General features: G+C 39.9%; 1 protein-coding gene across 2 annotated transcripts in view; it reads right to left on the minus strand.

Annotated features, from left to right (window-relative positions):
- Nucleotides 1–24,069, minus strand: part of dclk1a (doublecortin-like kinase 1a) — a 43,911-nt gene that overhangs the window by 13,192 nt on the left and 6,650 nt on the right. The window contains exons 3-5 of one of the 2 annotated variants that reach the window (XM_028595399.1): nucleotides 12,910–13,009; nucleotides 9,004–9,111; nucleotides 823–917 (exon numbers count right to left, since the gene is read on the minus strand). In XM_028595399.1, coding sequence (XP_028451200.1) covers nucleotides 823–917; nucleotides 9,004–9,111; nucleotides 12,910–13,009 — 303 coding nt within the window. Of the gene's footprint in view, nucleotides 1–822; nucleotides 918–2,529; nucleotides 2,694–9,003; nucleotides 9,112–12,909; nucleotides 13,010–24,069 lie in introns of those variants that run through there. The other variant, XM_028595400.1, reaches the window with a different exon arrangement.

The raw sequence follows: 24,069 nt of genomic DNA on the forward strand, positions 1-24,069 counted from the left end.
TTGATTTTAACAGGGATTTTTTAAACCCAGGTCAATGACAGAATACATGATAAAAAGATGACTGAAATAATCTGATTTCTAATATAAAATGTGTTTCTAAATTATTTTCACAAAAGGACATGTACGAAATGACATGACTTGATAAAAAAAGTAATCCTAGATCAGCAGTCGGTACTGATTGGGTCTTCTTGTTTTTACTGCTTGGTGGCTAAGAGAGGATGCAATCTAATTTTTCCAAGAATTGAAAACCGACATGAAGATTGGAGCTCACAAAGCCAACCATCAGTCTCATTTTTAGATCAAATACTGCACAAATTACTGACTGGCAGATATCTAATAGTCAGTGATATCATCATTAATTGTTGAGCTACCAAAGGCAGATAGACTTCATGGAACAAACAAAGACCTTTGTGTGGGAATGTGACAGAAAATCAGAGTAAAATGAGGAATTTCCCTTGAAAATGTATTAACACTAGATAAGAGTTGTAACATTAGAGGATCCTAACATGAGCCTGCCATTCTTGGAATCCCAGAGCAGCACTGCACGATGTCAAAGGTCATTGACCCACCCCTTCTGAGACACTAAAGATGTTGGGATGTTGTGGTTTCTTCGTATTTCTAGTGATTCTAAGAAGTAGTCGGCCTATGCTCAGTCACGGATTTGTCCTTTTCCTGAGAACATAGAGGATAGATGTGTTATAAAATTTTGTGTCACTAAATGTTATGGGTGACTGTTTGTGCTTGTGTGTGTGTGTGTGTGTGTGTGTGTGTGTGTGTGTGTGTGTGTGTGTGTGTGTGTGTGTGTGTGTTTTCTTGTCTTACCCGGCGTTGGCTGAGGCTGCCTGGGCTGGTCGGGGAGGGGCTGGGAGATTTTCCCGAATGAGGAGTGGACAGCTGACTGGCCGGCGTCCCATTCACTGGAGGGAGAAAAAGAGAGAGAAAATGGAGCAGGGTGCATGAGATGGGTGAGAAATATTGAAATCTAGATGATCCTTTAAATGTGAACACGTGTTTTTAAGACCAGTTTTTTTTTTTTTTTTGTCTAGCAGCAGCCCACACTTCCGCCATCAGCATCTCTCCATTCACATGAATGAGGTGGAGGAGGAGAAGGAGGAGGAGAAGAGCAAGAGGGGGAGTAAGAGAGAAAGGAAAAGAGCACTGAAGTCCACACTGCTATTTTTTATTTTATTTTTACTTCCGCCAAAATCAAATCTGTGGCTCAAAATTTGCCTGAAACAAGCCAGTCAAACCTAAACCTTTAAATATACGGACACGGAATAATTACAGCATGTTCCAGGCTTCAAGTGCATGGCTGGAAGTCAACACACAACACCAGGCTGTCCTCATTTTCAACCAGATTCTCTATGCACCTGTGACCTCGGCTCGGTCTACTTTTCCAGCTGCAGCACAGCACAAAACACCCAACGGCACCACCACATTAAACAAGAACACTTGATTAATCAACGCTGAGCCCGAATCCTGTGTGTGGTCAAGCAAAAGCCAGATAAAAAAAAAAAAAAAAAAAAAGCCTAATGGCACCATTAACCTGCACACAAAACATGAACCTGTTATTGTCTTAGGTTATTGTCTCTTGGCAACAAGACACTGCTTCACCTCAAGTCAACTCAAGGTTGTCCAACATGAATCTGCAGTAATTAGAGAATGCATAATTGGTAACAGAAACAATTGCTTATTCCTTGAGGAGGTATATGTCATTTGGGGGGCTAGAAGCTTTGATGGTCTTTATGATTGAACTTCAGCTGGTTAAATAAATGATGTGCCTTGTAGGGTGGTGAAAGGTATTTAAAGTATACTGTACTGAAATATGGCCAATAATGCAACTCCTCCATAGTATTAAGAGAAAAAATGTAAATATAAAAGATCGACTGGACAAATACAAAAAAAAAACAGATTAATACTTTTTACATTTTAAATAATACTTTCATTACTGCCATTTTGAGCATTTAGGGTAAGTACTGCTACATGTAAACAATGTTTCATCACCTAATAACATTTTAAGAGAGCACCATTTTTGAAGCAGCAGAAAAGTGAAACCTGTGGGAGCAAAGTGGACCAATCACTGTATAATGTTTATTCCCCTGCCGAGATCAAAGAACTTTCAGAATGATTCAATGATGAAGCCCACGGTAGACTCATATAGCACCGACAGCCACTGCATTAGTAGCCTATTCTTATTTTTTAAACGGGGCCATGAAAAATAAAATAAAGACATTGCTAATTGTTCAAGCAATTCCTGCACATTTTCATTGATGAAATTCAGCATCAGCGTTACGCACACGGAGAGACCCTCATTCCGGTTACACAACGGTAAGCGTTAACATTTAAAGACATCTCTCATTAACATCATGCTACAAAGTCAAAGGTTTTCAAAGTCGCATCCGTGGAAAAAAAAACCCTCTTATGTATCTAGGCGCAAGCGGAACACGTAAAGTTTACACTGTCGGGAGACAATTACAAACGCCGTTTACGTAATTAAGCCGATAAAAACATGGCGTTTTAGGTCCCTACCTTCCACTTCCAGCATGATGGAAAAACACAGTGATAATCCAACGCGGGCTAAAGAGAAAAAGAAGAAGAACAGCACCTCTGCACGCGCTCCGTGTGATAGTAAACTGCGGTGAATGGAAGAGACGGAGCAGAGCTGTACTACACAGGGAGGCGAGGCTGCTTGCGCAAACTCTGACGCGCACCGGGAGAGATAGGGGGGAGAGAGAGGGGAGAGAGAGAGAGAGAGAGAGAGAGAGAGAGAGAGAGAGAGAGAGAGAGAGAGATTTGTTTATTGTGTACTGTCCGAATATTTGGACAAATAGTATTTTGATGTTTTGGCAACATTGTTATTTAAACTTGCATGTCAATAAAGCCCCTTTCATTAGAAAATTGACTTAAATTGAGAGAGAGAGAGAGAGAGAGAGAGAGAGAGAGAGAGAGAGAGAGAGAGAGAGGGTAGAAACAAAAGAATACATCTATGATTTGGATATTTTTGGCTTTTTACTTCCATTAGATAATTAGATTTAGAGAATTGCATTGAGCTTTTGAACTGGGAGATAAACTGAGAGAATTAGTCCAGATAGAGAGAATATACAGTAGAGAGAGTTGTTTAAGGAGACTGGGATGGTCAGGGGGAGGCAGCCTGTCCTACATGGACTTTGAAGGCTCTATTGTTCGTTGTCCAAACATCCTCAAGAAACAAATGCTGCTATTTTTAAACTGAATATATTCACCCAAAGCAACAGCTATAGAGGCTGCATGCTCTGCATTTTAGGTTTTTTCTTATTCCTGCAGTTATCTGGCCAAGATAGAAGATGGAAAGTCGTGTTGAGGTATTCGCAAAGCAGCTTAATGGTTGAATGCAGAAAGATAATCAGAAACGTAATGTTTTAGAAGAGAATCACCAAGAGTTTGAAGCAGCTGTACAGCAGTAGAGCCAGTCAGCCGTTTAATAGTAGGGTTGGTGGTCAGATCCCCGATGTAATGCTTTCTTTCTATATTCTTCTTGCATTAACAGTCAACACAATGGAGAGATCCGGTGAGGAAAATGGAGAGATCCGGTGAGGAAAAAGATACTAATTTAACCAGAATACAATGCAGCAACCAAAGATGGTGTGTTTTGGCTTCTTTCCCACCTGCTGTGTTAAATGGCTGCACAAAACTTCGCAAGGAAGCTGTGCTAGCAATGAATATGGAAAAGGACCCCATGTGTTGGCCCTGTATCATACATAGGCTACATATTGTGACATGAATCATGAAATACATGCTCATAAAACTCTGTAAAGCTAGAATTGAACGGCAGTATCACTCAGGATTGCACTACAAAGCTAATTTGTGAAGGCTGATGAGAAAAGTTGACGGAAGCAAAAAGACAGGCAGTGTGGTTGAATAAATGAAATATAAAAAGAAAAATAGTAGATTAAAATAAAATTAGGCTACTGGTATATTTTTATGCAAAAGAAGTGTGCTGTTTGTTGTTTTCTTCTCCATTTTAACACATAATAGCCCTAATGGATTAATTAGTCTTAATCACGCTCTCCCCTGTACATTGCTTATTATATGTGCCCTGTATCACATGCAACATCATCACACCTTTTTATACACTTACTGTATAGTAAAGATGGAGCATGTATAATGACAAACCAATATGGTTCTTAATATAAACATATGGTAATATATGGAGTTTGTGATGGGTCTATAAGAGTTGTCCAAAGGTATTCTGGGAAATTCAACACATGAAATACATGAGTTTAGCTGAAGTATGCCACATGACACATGTTTGGGATAATTGCTTCTAGATAGGCAAAACTCAAACATCATTTCATGATTGAAAGAGTGGATTTTTTTAACAATGTTTCATAGAGACAAAGCTGCCTGGATGCATGTCATTATCCTACTGCTAATTTGTTTTTCTTGCTGCCTGTTATTTGTTTTAATCTGTTATTTGTTACGGTCCCTGTGCTTATCTGTTTTCAGAAAGTAAACTTATACCTTCATGAAGGCTGTAGACATTATGCGATTGCAGTTCATACTGTCACAGCAGCTAATCCTCTGGAAATACACTGGATTTATGTGTGGGGTTGGCCGCCCCGCACACTTCACCATAAAGTCTCTCCCGTCATACGAAGTTGCTTGTGAGAGAAAGAGAAAGGTGAGACCCTGAAGTGATGCATGCTGACACCATCTGCACCTCCCTGTTAATTTTAGCTGACATGAGGCGTCAGAGGAGAGCAGGGAGACAGATGGCGATACAGGGAGAGAAAGTATGTACGAGTGCAAATTGTTTTCTCACATTATTTTCGGTCTGTGTCTACATAGGCACTCAGCTGGGGTTGTGAGATCATCACAGAATGAAGCTCGGTGATGACAATGTCAGTCTGACACGCAGCAACCTACCCACACAGACACACCAACCAGAGAGAACATAATGCCACACCAGACCCTCAAAAATATGAGTGTGGATACCTGAAAGATTTCTCTGTTACCTCGAAAATGAAAGGTGACTGATGTTGTATTTAATAGCGTCGTAATCAACGGAGGTCGGTCAGAAAAAGTCAAGATCTAATCTGTATCTTAAGATATATTTTATGAAGGTAATTTGGATATTATTATCCACATTAAGGATCTAGCACAGATTCTTCAAAGCCTTCTAAGTTTTAATGTGAGTTAAGCGTGTTAGGTCTTATATTTTATTTCAAGATTTAATCCGGGGAAATTAATTAATGTATGATGCATTTTAGTGTCACGTTTTCACTAACTCATGCTCATCATTTATAGCAGAATTGATTACTGCATGCATCATTAGATAAAGACCTATGATTCATCGACTACATTAGGCCTACAGTACGATTCACCTACCAAACATACCAATAACACATAAGTGTGGATGTTTTTTAATAACAATAATGTGTTATTGAATAACACATAAGTCTGGATGTTTTTCAATAACAACAAGGAAGGAGAGTTCCATTGTGCCTGGGCTGGGACGCAGCCTGATATTTTTGTTTTATTACTGCATTTCTAAATTGATTCAGCATATTTCTCAGAAGGCTTGTGTTCTTGAAACAGACTAGACGAGAGTAGTAGTGTATGTCTTGTCTAACAAAGCAAACGTTTCACAGTCCTTTTTCATTTCATCATTTGACAGTTTTTGAGTTGTATCCATAATTTGCAATAGAAACGTTTTCCTTTATTTTGCATCTTTTCCTCTCAATTTTGGAAGCATATGTAATGTTTTACACTGACGTTTCGTTACACATTTGTCGCCGTGATGCAATAAATGGGCTGAGGTACTCACACATTAAACAGGTGAAGTGACTGTGATTGCTTAGTTTCATTAAAAAAAAGAACATTTAGTTATAAAGCTTTTTTTCTGGGTTTTTAGGTTTAATATTTCAACAATTTAAATATTTTTTGAAACGTTACATACGCATAGTAAATCTTGTTTTGGATTTTGCGTTAAATATAACCTAAAATTTCATATCACTTTTGAAAAAATTTAGTGTAGATGCGTCAATGTCAGTGTCAATGTCCAATGTTACAAAACAACTGTCTCTTTGTTAGTCACACCAGTCTGTCCATCCCTCATCACCGAGCTCCATCCCTCACACACACTTCTCCTCACTGGTGTTGAGGTCGAAGCTTCAAACAAACACAATGAGGAGCAGCGAGACATGCATAAGGACAACAGGTGGTGTTTGGCAGCACATGTGCTGTGTTACATGCTCTCTCACTCTCTTCGTCTCTCTCTCTTTCACTATCTCAGACAAAATGCTTCACGCTTCACATCTTCTCTGTGCGGCGCCTTCGGTCCAGATTTTTTAGATGTGATAAAGAATATTTTTAATGCCTGTGTTGGCTGAATGGAAAATGAATATGGCACTTCAAGGCTGCTTTTTTCAAATACCTGCAGACCTGCAGCAAGGTTTAAAATGAATGGTGTTGTTTATTGTGCTCTGTGAATAAATCCTACAAGCCCTGGTTTCTAAATATCAATAAATAGGCAGAGCTTTTTTTGTCTGCATCTATACTTTGAATTTCATTGCCAAGATCTCAAATAAAGAGCTTTTGAGTGTAGCTGCAATCAAATAACTGACGGATGCAGCGATAACATTTTGAATACTTAATCATCTTTTATCTAAATGCATTATTCTGCAGAGTTAATGAGCTAAAAACCTTACATTATTATATTTAATACAATGAACACAGTGATGTAACAAACCACACTGCTCTGTTTTGGCAAGAGTGCCATCAATTAAGGTTAATATCTTTCTGGTCTACAAAAGATTAACATGTTGTTAGTGTGCTTTAAGTTGCATTAGACAACATTAAGGGATAGTGTAGTTGGATAAGGTAGGCTTACTTATCCATGGTCAGTGTATTACCTACACTAGATGGCGGCCATTAATTATTATAATGCATTTTGTTAATTAATAGGCGCATCTGTAATAAGAATTGTGTTGTTTCTTTCCCATATCACACTATCTTTTCAGTGCTGGACTCCAGTGAGGCCTTGTTGTGAACACATGGAATAACAGAATGGGCACCTCTATAAGCTATGTGGTACAGCACACAGTATCAGCTGTTGTTGAGCATAATTCTAGGACAAATTGTCCTCAAGGGAAGCGGGCATGGTGTGTTTTTAAAGCGAAACAACAACTAAGTAACTAATATTGACTGTTGACAGTCAGGCTTCAAACAGCAGATCAATCAAATATTTGTCATTTCCATCTCGCTTCACTCTGACCTCTTTATGTACCAAAATTGAGGATGTTTTCTTGGATAAATACACAACAGTCAACAGCAATCTGGGAACATCTGATGGTGTTAAGTGGCGGAAGCAGCGCCAGAATGGGAACATTTCTCAGAAGTGAAAATGTTGGGACGGTCTGTCTCAGGGATCCAGCGAGGAACGAGCGTCAGTCAGCTCCGTTCTCCACTGCAGGCCATTTCACAGGAAGTCACTGCCATATATGGCTGTCACAGACTATTGTGTCTGTAGCTATATGCTCCTACTGTGCTATGTTTCCATGGCAACCAAGACGAGTCAGTCTTTTTTCCCTCCTCTGTCTCAGTGTCTTGTTCTCTCTGTCTCTCTTTCTCTCTCTCTCTCTCTCTCTCTCTCTCTCTCTCACACACACACACACACACACACACACACACACACACACACACACACACACACACACACACACACACACACACACACACACACACACATATACACTTTCATTCCAGACTTGCTTCAGCCAATGAGATCAGATAGCATATGACTCACTCTCTTTTTACCAAAAGTTTTCAAGCCATCAGCATCCAGAACTTTCTCTGTTTACCCCAGCTGTTTCTCACCCCCTAGCCATTTTACTCTGCCTCACCTTTTCCTGGGACACAAAACATATGAACTGCTGGTGGTTTTTCACGCATTGTGTCTGTGCATGCTCCTGTGCTTCAACAGCAGGTGAAACGACTTCCTCTTAGGGAGTTTCTGTATGTTGCATCACCCATTGAATCATCCCTAACCCAAATGGTCTATGTGTAATCAAATCCCAAAATAATACCAGTAAGAATGAAAAGTCAAGTGTGCTGTGCATAACTAGGCTTTTTTACACACATCCACAGCTCAAGCTGTGCAATCAGGAAAATCACCAAGCGCTCACAGCTTTGAGCCAGACTGAATGTCTGCCACACACACACACACACACACACGCACACACGCACACAAACACGCACACACACACACTTGTGCATTCGTGAAAGCTGCATTCAATTGTTAGAATTAATGCTCTATTTTATTTGAGCCCATTTTTGTGCTTTGCTGTTGCATCAAAAGGAGTGTTTTTACTTTTTTTGAAACATTCTGAAAAACATCATTACCAGGTACAAACAATGCAGCAGGTAGCAGTGCAAGCTTTTCATTAGTATGTCAGGTGAAGAACATCTTGTGGGGAGCTGCAAGATTGAGTCACCAACCCCCTTCCCTCTTCTTTCCTTCTCATTTTCACTCCCCTTCTTTTTTACCTCTCTCATCCCTATCTGCCTTTTTCTCCACTCCCTTGTGAAATTATTCTCATTTGAAATCATATTCTGCATGCAACGAGACACAGCTCACACATGCGCGCGCGCGCACACACACACACACACACACACACACACACACACACACACACACACACACACACACACACACACACAGAGAGTAAACACAGCCCGACACTCAGCAGAGCTCTGATATCATTGCAGTGTTTACTCATACTGTTTTCATTTTCTGCAACGCTGATTAGTAATGAGCTAGAAAATACTAAGCAATCACATGAGGAAGTATTAGGATACAAACAACTCCCAGCTGTGTCCATCAGGTCTGAGGCACTGCACACACTCCTCATGCACAAACACGCAGAAGCTAGGATACTTAATGGACAATGACACTGTGCCAAATTCCATTAACAAATGGGTTCCTTGAGAGAAGGGGGAGACAAGAAGAAGAAATAAACTTACCAGATGCAGGGGACTTGCTGCATTGCGATTGGATGACAGTCCTGGGGGAGCCTCGGCTCAGAGAGCCAGACACCTTCCCATAGTTCACAGCCTTCATCATACGACACTCTGCAAGCACGAAGAGAAGACAGAAACTATTTGGGAATCTCAAATTCCTTCACATTTATTTATTCATCCAAATAGTCTCCAAAACCTATACATTTTAGAAAAGTCTACAAATCCAGGGCCTATAGTGTTATAAATCAAAACAAGGTAGCAACTGAACTGCTAAAAGTGAAGGAAGAGAAAACTGCTGCACTCCTGCTGTTGGCACACACAAGATGATGCTCTGAGGGAGTGAATATTAAGTGTGTCACTGTGACATGACACACACACACACACACAAACAATAACATCTGAAACACATCTCACTTCTGTTTGACTGAACATTCTAATTTTTTTTAACACTAAATTTGAACATTTTGATTGATTTTGACCTTTAGTCATGCAAGGAAACACCAAACCACTAACATATCAACATAGCTGTAATTGGTTTTACCTTCAGGTCCCCTGCAAAAATGAGTTCTGACCTTTACAGGGCTCGCGTTCCAAACGCAATTATTGTGGTGTTTCAGGAGTGACAGCTTTGACTCACAGAGGTCTGATAGTTTGCAGACACACACATCCTGATAAATGAGCCATGCGATGATACTCACACACCCTCCCTGCCTCCTTTATCCCCAAAACTTTGCTCCCCTCCTGTTCATTAACCCAGCCCCATTATACATAGCTCATTACCACTTTAGAGGAAATTATACATACTGTGTGTGTGTGTGTGTGTGTGTGTGTGTGTGTGTGTGTGTGTGTGTGTGTGTGTGTGTGTGTGTGTGTGTTTGTTATTATTTGCTTGCATGGCAGTCATTGTGGCCCAGTGATTAACGTACAATGCAGAGTGTTAACATGATGACAGTGTGCCAGAGCTGAGGCAGAGGCGATAATTGTAGTGATGCTGGGAGGAGGCGAAGTTGTCTGCAGCTCTGACTCTGACTGTCTCTCTGTCACATTTGTCACTCTGCTTTCCCTCCTGCACTGAATCGCTCTCTGTCATCTGGGACAGAGACAATGTTTTTAATATGTGTGTGTTTGTATTACTGATAATGTTGGGACGAATCCCCACAACGAGCATTTACCTTAGGGTTAAAAATTAAGACTTAGCATTTGGTGAAGGTTATGGTTAAGGTTGAGGAATTTAGAGGTTATGGTTGAGGTTAAGGTAAGCTTCCAGAGAATTTAAGAAAGTGATGAAAGTATGTCCTCAATATAACAAAACCAAAAAGAGTTATATACTTTATAAAAGATAAGAAAGATATATGTGAAGACTAGGCATAGCTGATTTATTTATTTTTTAATACGATGATCGTGGCCTGAATTTGTGTACAATAGCATTTTTTTAGCATTTAGCCTATTTTATAAATACATTGTATACTGTTTTAGAAATGTGAAATTCGTGAAATTCGTAACCTAAAGCCAAATGTGGATATATAAATGCAGATATTTTGCATGCAATGGATTACAATGGATTATGGGAAATTGAGGGCTATAAAAGATAAACCGGTTGTCTCCTTTGAATTAAAAAAAGAATGCCACATTTCTCAGCCACATTCGGAGGAGGGATTGTCCCAATCCCAAGTGCCTATGATGTATTCTGCCATGAAAGGCAGACTTTAAAGACTTTAAATGCATCAAGAAAATAGCCCTAATATACTCCAAAGTAGTGGAAAACAGTGGACATGCTTGCTGCACTGTTTTGGTTTTTCATGTTCACACGTTTACTTTACACAGACCACCGAGGCTACACAGACAGGGAAAGGGAAATTTGAGCTTAACTTGCAGACCATAAGAGGTGTTTGACTTCTTGTCTATAGCTGGTTACTACGTAGGAGGTTGTTTTGTGGAATTTCACAAGAGAACAAGGTCACCAAAAAGAAAGTAATGGAAACAGCTATCCATTATATATTTCAAATGAAAGACAGTATTGGGAAAGAGAGGGAGGAAAAAAAAGAGAAAAAAGAAACAAAAGGGGGAAGGAGATGGAGGTTGGCAACCCAGGTGGGATGGATATTATTTAACAGATGAAGGGATACAGGGGAAACAAATGAATTGAATAAACCTTTGAACAAAAGCCATTGCACACTTATTCATGTAGGAGACGAGAGATGAGAGGGTGAGAATACAGATGAGCACTAAATGGCAGGAGTCTTCAGACAGTGAAACACAGATGGGTGAAGTGAGGACAAAACGTATCCTCAGTAGACCTCAGTGGGTAGACAGGCAGAGACGAGGAACAATGAGGTTAGACGATGGCTTAAGTGCAGCACAGGATAAAAGAGGAGAGGAGGAGTCAACGGAGCGTAATAAACTGGACAGCCTACAAAGACCTCTGCCACCTGAACCAGGGAGATGTGTCTTATACAGGGAAGACAAGGAGTACCATGCAACTGAAAAGACACAAATGGGGGACAAAAACAGAGAAAGGCGGAAAAAGGAGTCAACCTAAAGAGTATGGAAGATTTAAAATGCCTTAATTAAAAACAAATCAAACAAAGAAATAAAGTGAAAAACAATGCACATTGTCAAACGTGTTTCCATTTTATTTCATCTACTGTATTATAATTCATGAAAAACATATTTCAAAATGACAAATATTTAGCTTTTTGTCTTTAACAAGTGAATTGTTGACTTTTCTATGCCATGTTGAAATGTTTTTCATTTAATTATAACATAGTTATACATAATACAATGCATATATAAACGGGGAATGAATATACCAATGTGTATTGTATTTCACTTCAGTTCTTAGTTTAATTTGTTTTCATTTAGGCATTTAAAATCTTCCGTAGAAGAGAACCATATTCTGACTAATAAACAGAAAGTAGGACATTGATTTGGCTTTGATATGTAGTTATATGATTTGCTACGATACTGTACTCAAACCCACATTGGGCTATTTGTAATACTTGTCCACCAGTGTGAAACAAATTCAGGGATGCCCAGGGCTCTGTGGCACTCTGCCAGAGGGTCTGTAAAAAGTTTTCAGATTCATTCATTTAAATTGGGTTAATTATATTAAGCTTTGTAGTTCAACAAATAATATTTAAATTTTTAAATCTAAAATGGTTGATAGATTATGTTGTGATCTAACAAACCTATAAGTCTTAGAATCTGCAAATGTGTTTATTACATGTCTAATATCTTTCTAATATATTTCTCTTGTGTTGTTCTTTCACCTAAGTAAGGCTATAGAAATGTAAAAAATAGGCTATGTGAAATTATTCCAAGGGATATACATGCGTTATCTTATAAGGGGTCCTTGGCTGAAAAAATTGAGAACCCCTGTTCTATGGGATCAAGTAGCAGCTTTCCAAAAAAGTGTTTGTAAGGAAATAAAATTTCTCAATTGACAAGGGTTTAAAAAAGCAGTACTTGCACACGAGCATCCGAACAAATACATTATAGGTGGAACCTGTAAACAGGAAATAGAAAATGTGTTAATTACAAGAGGTAGTGTAGAATAATCTTTGGAGAAGTCTAGCAGTGTATTTCTCTGGTGGACAACCTTTAAATAGCCAAATTGTTGCCCACTGCACTGAACTAGGCTACATGGCAATGTAAAAACTAATTATTCCCTAATTTGAAGAGTTATTGAAATGACATTAGTATTAAAACAACTCCTATTTTATCACAATGTAATTGCACTAAATAAATTGCTCAACCCTTGAAAATAGCACACACACAAAAAACAACTTGTCAGAAAAATCAGAAAACACAGCTAGGGGCAGGAAGGAGAGGGAGAACATAAGAGGGGCACACTGAACAGTCAAATGTGAAATGTCAGCATGGAAATGGAGGACCTACGAGTCCCCTCACCACTCTCGTCCAACATCAGGTCATCTTGGTAGCGGAACTTTTCCGGTCCACACGCAACAAAAACGTCCTCATCACCAAAGAAGTCTTGCAGACACGACACCTGTAGACAAAACAGGCAGATGAGTTCAATTATTATTTTCCCACATCCTTTATTATCGAAGTGGAGCACACTTACTCTTTGTCCCTCTCACGCTCGTTTACTTTTTTACCGTTAGGAGCTGAATGCCTTGTTCAATGGCACCTCAACTATTTTTTGAGGGAAACAGCATTTTACCAGCTGGTCTACAAATTTATAAAAGTCTTTAGTCAAATGTCTATCTTCCTTACTTCTAGGCTGATACCGTGCACACATATACACTGCATACTGAAGAAGACACAATCATGCACATGCTCACAAAATTGACTTTCCCTCCATGTGCCAACGTGAAAAGGCACATGCACTGAACAGCAGGGGAGTCTGTTTGTGCATGATTGTTTTGTTTGCATGCTCATTGGTGAATGTGAATATCTATGTGAATGCTTTACATGTCCCTGAGCTTCAGCACAGTATTGTTTCTGCAGTTAATCAGTCTATCAGCGACTATAATGAGACCTTGCTGACTCACAAATTTACTGATGTGCTGCAGCACGTGCACCGGACGTCCAGAGTAAGCAAGTGGGGGGTCTGTTCCCTGAGCATCTTACGAATGGTAATGAGCGAATAGAAACAGAGAGAGGAACCTAAGAGGGAGAGTGTTTATGAGCTACAGAGAGAGATTAAAAAGTGGTATGACAGAGAGGGAGTCTATATTTGACTCAGGAAAAAAAAACGCCATCTTAGTGAGTCACTGTCATTCTTTGACAGACTCTATACTGTGAAGCTAATGCCGAACCTACAGTGACACGCTGACAGGCATAGATTTAAAAACATTGGGTCACTAAATGCAACACAACAGGAACAGGATCATTAAATAAGAAAGGGTTTTTGGTAAAATAGTTGGCAAGCAGAATTTTAATAATTTTGTGTAACACATTCTTCATAAATCTTCAATGTAATCTTTAAACATCTTGATTCTGTCCACACAAGACAGCTGTTATTCGGCTTTTTAATCTCTAAACTCACCCTTACTCTACACAAAGACATCTCAGCAATAGGGTGTTTGTTATGACAAATAGGCCAAGAAACAGCAGCTCTTCATTGTTTTCTATTTGATTTAGTCGACAGCTTATTACATATCTGATCTAAACTCTGCATGATTTACTCAAACAACTTTAATTACACCCCACAGGCAACCATCACATTGCAATCCCAAGCTATCAATATTCCAAATTATATTTTGTGCACAGTCAGATAGGGATTTATGGGAAGACAATAGTTTATTTATCCACTATGACAAATCTCACTGCAAAACCTATTAAGAGCTATGACAATTTAGGCTGCCTGCATGTCTAGCACTGCCTGGAGTTAACGCATAAACACAAAGCTACCTTTATTGCATTTTCATGGCAATTAACATCCTAGAATCCATTTAGATTCCTATTAGCCACAGATCAACAGCCCAAAAGAAAGTCACAGCTAATCTAACATTATCAACGAAATACCTAATAAACAAAGAAGAGGCCATTCTGTGTGTGGGTGTATGTGTAGATGGGAGTCATCCTGCTTTACCCCCCACAGACTCCAAATGGGCTGTTGGGGAGACAAAAAACAAGTATAATCTCAGACTCAGACTCTCTGTGGAGTATGGATAATTTTCATTTAACTTTTCAAATCAAGGCTCGCTGTATGTATGTGTGTGCGTGTCTGTGTGACGCACACAACATGTATGGTCACATTTGATGTCATTGTGTCTGTTTTATTGTGGGATATTATTTATATGAGAGAAAAACGTTTGATAAGAGCCATAATGGTTAATCCACAGGCGTAACTATTGGTAAGCAGGGTACGCGGTTGCTTAGCCTTGATATTGATTGACAGCTGGGGCCCCCTATCACACGCCCTTTCACATTGTCAACAACCAATGGGTGCACTCCCTCCAGCTCCAAACAGGAAGCAACCCCCGTGTGGTTTACAATTGCTATGGCGCCACGCTAAGCTAAGTGCTAAAGAGGGAGAGGTGCCAATTTTCATCCCTTCTGAGAGTGTCATCCAACGGGAGTGTTACTGGTGGATAAACGAGGACCTCCGGGTTCCGCCGCCATTCATTTGCATGTACGGCAGAACAGAAAATCTGCAAACTTTCCCTTAAGTTACCAGCTAATGCTAGCTGTAGCTAGCTAGCTAGGTTATATTTTTTCAGAACTAATCTAGTTGTAGTCTTGCAATGTGTGACAGTCTTTAAAGTTACATTTTAGATGGCTGTCTTTAGATGTGAGATGGTGTCAGATTTTAGTATTTTCAAGTCTGTTTAAAGTCTTTTAGTGTATGGTAGGCATTAGGTGTTTGTGCTCTCGTGCCACAGAGAGATGCTGCTAGTCAGAACACTCTCTATGGAGCTCAATGGGACAGAGTCGTCTCTCTGGACTTGCCATACTGTCAATTGAGAATGCCTGTGTGCGCCATCTGGATCTTAAGGATTTAATCAACAACTTTGCACAGAGGAAAGCCTCGAAAATGCCACTATAATGCAAGTGAGCATCTTTAATGTATTTGGACCTAGGCCTATGTGTGTGTAGTCATAGCAGTGAGTAACAATGTGTTATGGTGCGCCGTCACCAGTGTTTTTTGTTGTTGTGGTGCACGTAGGCTACTCCTGATTTTGTCAGTCATCTCATCTCTTATATGCGGTGTCTCTATGATTCTATCCTGTCCTATTCATGGTAGCCTACTCGTGGACATTGCATCATCACGTGCTGTAGTAGGGGGGCCCGCCGTGATAATCCTGCATAAGGGCCCGGTGTTGGCTCGTTACGCCACTGGGTTAAGCATTTATTTCTGGTAAGAGTACAAGGCTCTTTATAATACAGCATTACGGTGCTGCCGGCAGGGGGCAGTGTGGCGCTGTGCTTCATTGAACACAAGCACTCGTCTCCTGTCTGATATTTGCTCCTATTTTACATGTTTGTGAAGCTTTAAAACATGTATACTTAATACAGATCTTGTTAAGCAATTACATTTGTAATGTTAGCTCGGTTTGGTGGAGGGAAGATAGATATGTGTACAAGTAGAGAAAAAGTTGTCGCAGCTGTCTCAAGATGGCGCCCGCAGTGAACTTTCCGTTGAGATCAAAAGAGTGAAGTAAGAATGAAATATTTCTTAGTTTTTGGCTCCAGCGCATTTTAGGTTGGTTTTAAATGCATATTTGTGATGATATAGCACAATTAATATGTTGTTTTTGTCTGATGTATATTTTTGACAAGCTAAAACTTTACCAGTCTTCAGCTCAAGCAATTGTACAGTACTGACAGCTGTGTGTGGCAATGTAAAAGGTGTGTTTTCTTTATTTCACATTTTAAGAGGTGAGGTTAAAGTGAACAGCCTAAAGATGCTATGTTTATTGAATGGTACTTTATTTTAAGTGGTTATTAACCAACTGAAATGCTAGCTCAGTTATAGGACTGAATGAGGATAAATGTAGTAGGACATATTGAAATTATGTCTATAGGATCTATAATCGAAATGTAAATGTAATTTGTGTTTCATTTTAAAGCTGAGGAGAAGGCTAACTAGCTAAGGTATTTTGCTTTGTTTGTTTTGGATTTTGTGTTGATGTTAAATGTATAAAAGCAAAAGAGAAACAAAAATAGAGATATTTTTGCATATTAGCAAGTAAAGGATTCTGCTGAGCGAAGCTGCATTGAACGCAAGTACTCGTCTCCTGTCTGATATTTTCTCCGGTTTTACAGGCATTCTTATCTACTTACGGGTTCTCAATCTGAGACCTGTAACATCTGCACATTCATCTGCACATCACATAAAACCCGATTCTGCACAGGCACATACAGGTACTTATTTATTTTGTGTGTGTGTGTGTGTGTGTGTGTGTGTGTGTGTGTGTAAGGGATATTATACCAGTTTCATAACAGAGTGCATATTGCTTTGTTCCCTGATATCCCCTGACAGTGTGTTGGTGATTATTTCAGGGGTGAGCGGCTCCACTTCCTAACAAGCTAACTGTGATAAAGATGCTGGTGCTGGTAACGTTTCTCCAGTGTGTCAGCGCTGATGGACAGCCTCGGCCGCTTCTACCTCTAATAATGCTGGGTTTTTTGTTTTTTTTTACTGCAAGTTCACATTATTTTCATCTTTATATAAATGTTATATTGCTTGCTGTTGCATAGTATCTGCTGTGTCCACTGAGCACAGGGCATTTTCACTTAAGCTCTTACACAGAACATGTGTTTCAAACATGTCTGACTGCTGCTACTGAAGTCAACCAAGCAACAGAAACCAAGAGGAGGTTGCCGGAATGAGGCCCTTTGAAGCTGCTCATCCCGAGATAGAAACTGTAGCACTACCAATGTTGGGTAAACAGGGAGGAAAGAACACATGCAGAATGTTATCAAAGAGATGGACAGAAAGAGGAAAGTGTGGGGAAATAGGGACGGTCTTCATGTAGGGCAGCCTTTAAGGGCACCTTTAAGCTGTAAACTAATATGGAGCAACACACAAACACATACTGTATACTGAGAGGGGTGTGAAAAAGTATGGTTGCCATAGTGATAATGCCCTCTAGGCATTAGTGCATGGCTGGTGTGTGCCACTGACTGCGCGATGTGCACACTGCGATAGAGAGCTCTATCATTCATATTTTATCTACTATGGGCACGATACTCTACAGAACTGTGTCATTCACACAAATCCACATACAAGTGGCACATGGCCTGGTTAATATTAAAATACTTGTGCAATGTCTACTGTTTAAAAAACATGATATTGAGACAAAGAAGAAGAAGAAGAATAGCTCTCCTTAAATGCAGACCAGTGAATGATGGAGAGGAGAGGGAACTGGTAAAGGTGAAAAAAGATGAAAAAAGAAATAAAACACAAACAGTCAAAGATGAAACCACTAGCCAAATCCCCTGAGTTAGAGAGGAAACAAACAGACAGAGGAAACAAGCAACCGAGGAAGAGATCTATTCCTGACTGCTGCTCAGAGCCCTTCTCTGAGCCCAATGACAAAACAAGCCGCTTTGATGTCTCTGGTGCTGCGTTCTCACAGAGAACCAGCGCGGTTACACAACATCCACCGCTGCTAAAACAAGAACAGGAAGAAACAAACAGAGTTAAAGAGGGACTTGATGAGAAAAGAGCAGAGGAGTGTGGAAATTGGCAAGTTCATAACCCTGCCTCACCTCTGTCACACATCTTTATTAAAGTATGAAAATGGCTCAAATACTGGGTTGTCGAAATGGATCAAAGCACTTCCCTGCATTAAAAAGGATCTATAATCGATTTATTCAAGCATTATTAGAGCAAAACAGAATCAAGACTGCAGGAGAAAGGCAGAGGTTTGACAGGTTTACGGATTGTGTGTCACATCTCACATGCCCGACAAACAATCCTCTTCCATTATTCTCCACTGCCACCATGACTGACTATCTATTGTATCATGTTGCTGTCCATAACAAAAGGGCAAAAGGACATTTGTTATATATTTATCTAGTTACAGTAAAACAAGAATAACAGAGAGGCTAGTACAAAAAGATATTACTTAATCAACAAAGAGGTCTGACCTATAGATGTGGCCATCATCTGCTCCTGAAAATGTCTTATACAACGAATGATTGTTCACTATGAATATTTCTCAGTAAACCATTTATGTTCTCACTACGCCACCTAGTGTACAATAACCAAATACCTACTAGAGTGTCTGTTTCTCTCTTTCCCTTGTTTGTTCATCTTATCTTTCTACGTTTCTTTGAGATTAAATACAAACCACATTTAAGAAACCAACTGGTTTAGAGCAGATATGAAACTGCCAGTCATATTCTTTGCACATCATTAAAGGCGGAGCTCAAACTGAGGCAGACAATCACTGCCGCCACATGGTGGCACTGTTTAATAACTACATGGTGTGGAGAGATTACTGTAACAGGCAACACAACAAATACTCAATTGCAGTCCCAGCAGAAAAGCATGGTGATAGACAAGTTATAATGGTGTAGAGACACACTTACCACCTGGATTTTAAGTCAAGGATCAAACAAAATGAGAAGGATATAGAGATATATAGAGATAAGTAATGATAAAGAGATACAGTAACTTCTGCTCCATACACAACATAAAAGATCAAGTATCAACATGTGAATCACACAGGAACTTAAAACCACATGTGGTTTTATTAGAGTAAGGCAACCACAGCAGCAGACAGATTAAAGCATTTTAAATCTGGGTCTCTGCAGAGCAATATGTTTAGTCTTTATCTGTCAATCTGAGCGGCTCTTTGTTTGGTGTATGTCATGAGGGATGACTGTGGAGCTGCGGTGCAGTTTTAGGTGTGGGGGGGGTAATATGTGGAAGGAGACCAACAGCTGTAACAGTTAAATAAAATAGATATACTGTGAACTTTATCTCAACTCACTATGAGAACACACAAACATGGCCATATGTCCATACACAATCTTATCTGATATTTTGTAAGGACATGCACAAATGACTATAGAGCTAAGTACACACCAGCACTACCTTCTGAGCACCCCAGTGGTGCAGAATCTTAGATTTTGTGTTCAAACAGTCCGTCTGGTTCTTGCCAGCAGCTCCTGTGAATCAGCTGCTGTGAACAAATGATCAGTGATAACGCTGATCACTCTGCTCATGTAGATCGGCTATTTCTGTCTCCCTGTCAGATTTCAGGTGTACTTGAGGGCTTGTGAGCTCCTCGCTTTTTAGTTGGAGTTTCTGACAGCCATTAGGAGAAGGTACATGTGTACCTTAAGAAAATAAACAAAAGTAAGTTAGTTATAGTTAGTGCCGAAACAATTAATCAATTAAAAAAAATTAATCGGCAACAATTTTCAGAATCGTTCCAGTTTCTCAAATTTTCTCAGATTTGCTGCTTTTCTCGGTGTTCGATTAAGTATCTTTGGGTTTGGACTGTTAGTTGGACAAAACAAGACAAGTGAAGACACTGGAACTGGGAATTTGTGATGGACATTTTTCAATATTTTCTGACATTTTATAGACTAATCAATTAAAAATACAAAAATATGTATCGTTAATGAAAAATATAATTAATTGCAACCCTGGTCACAATACAGTGAAAAAGATGTGAAAGGAAAAGTAGTGATTTAATTTAATTGTAAGAAGAAGTGTGTGTGTGTGTGTGTGTGTGTGTGTGTGTGTGTGTGTGTGTGTGTGTGTGTGTGTGTGTGTGTGTGTGTGTGTGTGTGTGTGTGTGTGTGTGTGTGTGTGTGAGCTTGGTCTTTCTCTAATAAGAAACAGAGGTATCTCTCTAAGACTAAAACAAACAGACGACTGCAGAGCCAGAAGAAGTAGAAAAAAAAAAGAGAAAAAGAGATTGAAGACTCAACCACTAATCTCCTGCGCCACAATAGACTCACAGTGGTTACACAGAGGACATGGTAAGGTCAACATTATCCTGCCCACAGAAAGACCACATTTTGGAGGGACGAGCTGTCGCTGCACTCTGCCAGGGGAGATAAACTGCGTGGAGCTGTCCGTGGTGCTGAATCAACTGCAGCTGGCCGGCAGGGCACGTTGTGCTGCTCTGAAACTCTAACCACAGAGAGACCGAAGAGACAGACAGATGGATACCCAAAGACTCATAGAGTAACAGATGGGTATATTAATACAAGATAAAGGGAGACAGAAACAGAAAGGGCAAAGCATTTGTTGCAAGTATGCAGAGCCTTTGAGGTGAAGGACTAAAAAGGTGCAAAGGAATGACAAAGCTTTAATATTTACACAGCAGCGTGTTGGGGCTGCGACAGACATCATCAGTGTTTCAGAATTGCGGGCAGTATGTAGCCTAAGGGTGCGAGCATAATCAATATAACTAAATGGATTTAACATTAATTTGCAAAGAACATTGAGTATTTTATATTGTGGCAAAATCTTTTCTTCTCTGTCCTGAAATGACAATAATCTTATTGAAATTAGCAGTGATCGCTTTAATTGCTTTAAAAAAGGTCAATATATTTACATTTACTAGTCATTAAAATACTGTATGTTCACTGTATGAGTATATTGTCTTGTATTGTGTTATTGTGATGATTACTTAAGTAAATGAATGGCACATGCCCATTTTTGACGAATACATTGACTAACATCCATAGAGCCTATAGACCAATCTGACTCCAGTACAGCACTTAAAATATGCTGACATTGGAGGTTATGTAGGGTTAGCACAAACAAATCCTTTGTCATTGTCAGGAAAAGCCCTACTAGGAACAAGTGTCGAGAATTAGCTTTGGCTACAAACACTATGGTACATACATCAGATGACTGTTGAAGTTTATCTATGTTTTTTGTATCTGTCCCTATTTAAATAAACCTTAAAGAAGAAAGAAGGAATATATAGCATTTTGAAATATCTGCAGAAAGATTCTCGTTCTCACTCTCAAAATGAAACTGATAAAATGCATTTTCTTACTCTCTAGGGGAATTTAAATAATCACCTCAGGCCAGAAGGGAGACACACAGACACAGGCAGACAAAGAGCCACACCAACTGACAATAGGAAAGGTAGACAGAAATCGATCTGAAAGAGGCATGAGGGAAGGATAAAACCATCTGCACCCCTGAGGGAGAATTCACAAACCGCATAACCTCGTGCTGCCTCTATCAGCATGCCACGTAGAGACGACTGACAGGGGATAGGGAATGACAGGAAGGGTCGGGAAATGAGGAAAGTCAGGAAGAAACACAAATAGAGGAAAAGAGGGCAGCAATGACATGAGGCCAATTAGCTGTGCAGTGGGGCTGAGCTGGCGCTGGTGTTACTGCGTTGGCCTAAAACCAGCACAGCAGACTGGCTACTCTGTTGCATAACAACTTATGTAACAGCTTCTGCTCTCCACAGGGGGAGTGCAAACTTTCTTTTGGAGCTGTATCTGTGTTGATGTGTGCATTTTCCTGTCCTTCATGTGTCTAAAGGGAGCCAATCATGAAACTAATAAAAAAACAAGTAATAATGAATTATGCAGCGCTGTTCCCAGAAGGACATATATCAGACACAACATAGCACCAGCCTCAACTTCCCTCTTCCAAGCCTTTTCTTTCCAGTGTTCCAGTTTTTTAGGGTCTCTTCAGTTTTACCCCATCTCTCGTCTTCATGCTGTCTTGCTTTTATCCATCTCTCTCTCTCTCTCTCTCTCTCTCTCTCTCTCTCTCTCTCTCTCTCTCTCTCCTAACCTCATTCCTTCATTGCTTACTTTCATCTCCCCTGTTATTGATGTGTGTGTGTGTGTGTGTGTGCGCATACAAATATATTATAAGTGTGCTGAATTAAGGAGCTGAATGTGTAAGTACACAGGTTACAAGAATATTGATTATTTACAGAAGAAGACATACATAATATGAGTGAGTGAGTGAGTGAGCAAGTGAGTGAGTGAGTGAGTGAGTGAGTTGGTTTCTTAGTTTAGTTACCTCTGACAGTTGAGATATGTTGGTCCCGCTCTTTAAGCAACTAAAAGCATGAATCTGGGACAAAATATTTCAAATGCAGATTTGGTTGAGAGAGATTAGAGACTGAGTGAGTGTGTGTGTGTGTGTGTGTGTGTGTGTGTGTGTGTGTGTGTGTGTGTGTGTGTGTGTGTGTGTGTGTGTGTGTGTGTGTGTGTGTGTGTGTGTGTGTGTGTGTGTGATGAAGTTGTGTGACTCGGTTCTCAACAGTCTGCCAGTGCTGGAAACATCTGCCATCGATCCTAATTTGGCAGCAGGTCCTCTGACTACAGACAGCCCTCCAATCTGCCACAGTCACTCTCTGCTGATAAACAGAGACTCACACGCTAATTGACTTAATGAAAAAGAGACAGACAGAAAGAAAAACAATCTGAAACAACACTCCCTAAATAACCTGTTTACAGACAAAAACAGCAATTTAAGTATTTCTGCTGAAATGCTCTACAAACATTATCAATGTAATTTACTGCAAATACACTGTATGGCATATACACTGTATACTAGGTGCATGACACACACTCATACACTCCTCCCCCCCTCCCAGCTGTGACTCAGCAGATCAGCAGGAGCAGATGGACTTTGCTTCCCACAATCCTCCTCTGCAGAACAAAAAGTGACATCATCATTACAATAAATCAAATAAACATTAAAAAAACAGCTGAATGATTTGTATATGAGCTGAACATAATCACTGCACTTCATAATACGCAGTGTTTTCAGTGATGTTGCCAGAGCACCCTCTCTACAGTCCCTGCAGAGCTGGATACAGGCCAATGACGACAAAGGAGACAGGGAGGGAACACAACTAGGAAAAAGTAAGAGACAAATTGAGAAAATGAAAAGGAGATGAAAAATGAAGATGGGATAGTGTGGCGGAGGACACAAAGACAGAGAGAGGGAGAGGGGAGGAGAGAGGGAGAGACAGAGAGTAGATGAGAGAGAGCGATGCCATATGTTGCAGCTCTAGGATTTGGGGGTGCATGCCGAGTGTGCTAATTAAATGAGGACTAAATAGCTGTAGTAACAACGGCATGTTGACAGCAAGAGACAGACCGACCAAAAGTAAAGGAAGGTGAGACAAAGAAGATCAGAGGAAGTTTGAAGGCTGATGGATGTGAGGAGAGCAAATTTGTTGATAGGAAAGAAAACAAAACATTACATAAGAGGAGAAATAATAATGCAGATGGAGAGAGTAGCAGAAACAGTTAAGGGTGGAGAGAAAATGAAATGGGAGACAGAGAGAAGAAGGAGGCTGTATAGAAAACAGAAGATAAAAGGATATGAAAAGCTCTTCAGCCTTGCCAACGAGAAGAACAGGCCAGCAATGCGGTTTCAGACGTGAGAGCTGCACTGCAGATAGTGAACAAGTGGTTCCCCCACACTCTCCTCCCACATATAAACACTATATAACATGTGCTATTTAAGTAGTTTGAAAACATGTAACATGGGTGTCTAATATTGGGTGAACAAAAAATAATGCTTGACAGAAAAGGACATAAAGGCTAAAGTAACTTGTTTACTATTAAGAATGTTGCTACAAGGACTGATCATAGAAAGTTGAATGGCAAGTAACATCATATGCAGTGGTAGTAAGC

The sequence above is a fragment of the Perca flavescens genome, chromosome 13 (assembly GCF_004354835.1).
Source record: "Perca flavescens isolate YP-PL-M2 chromosome 13, PFLA_1.0, whole genome shotgun sequence".
Lineage (NCBI taxonomy): Eukaryota > Metazoa > Chordata > Actinopteri > Perciformes > Percidae > Perca > Perca flavescens.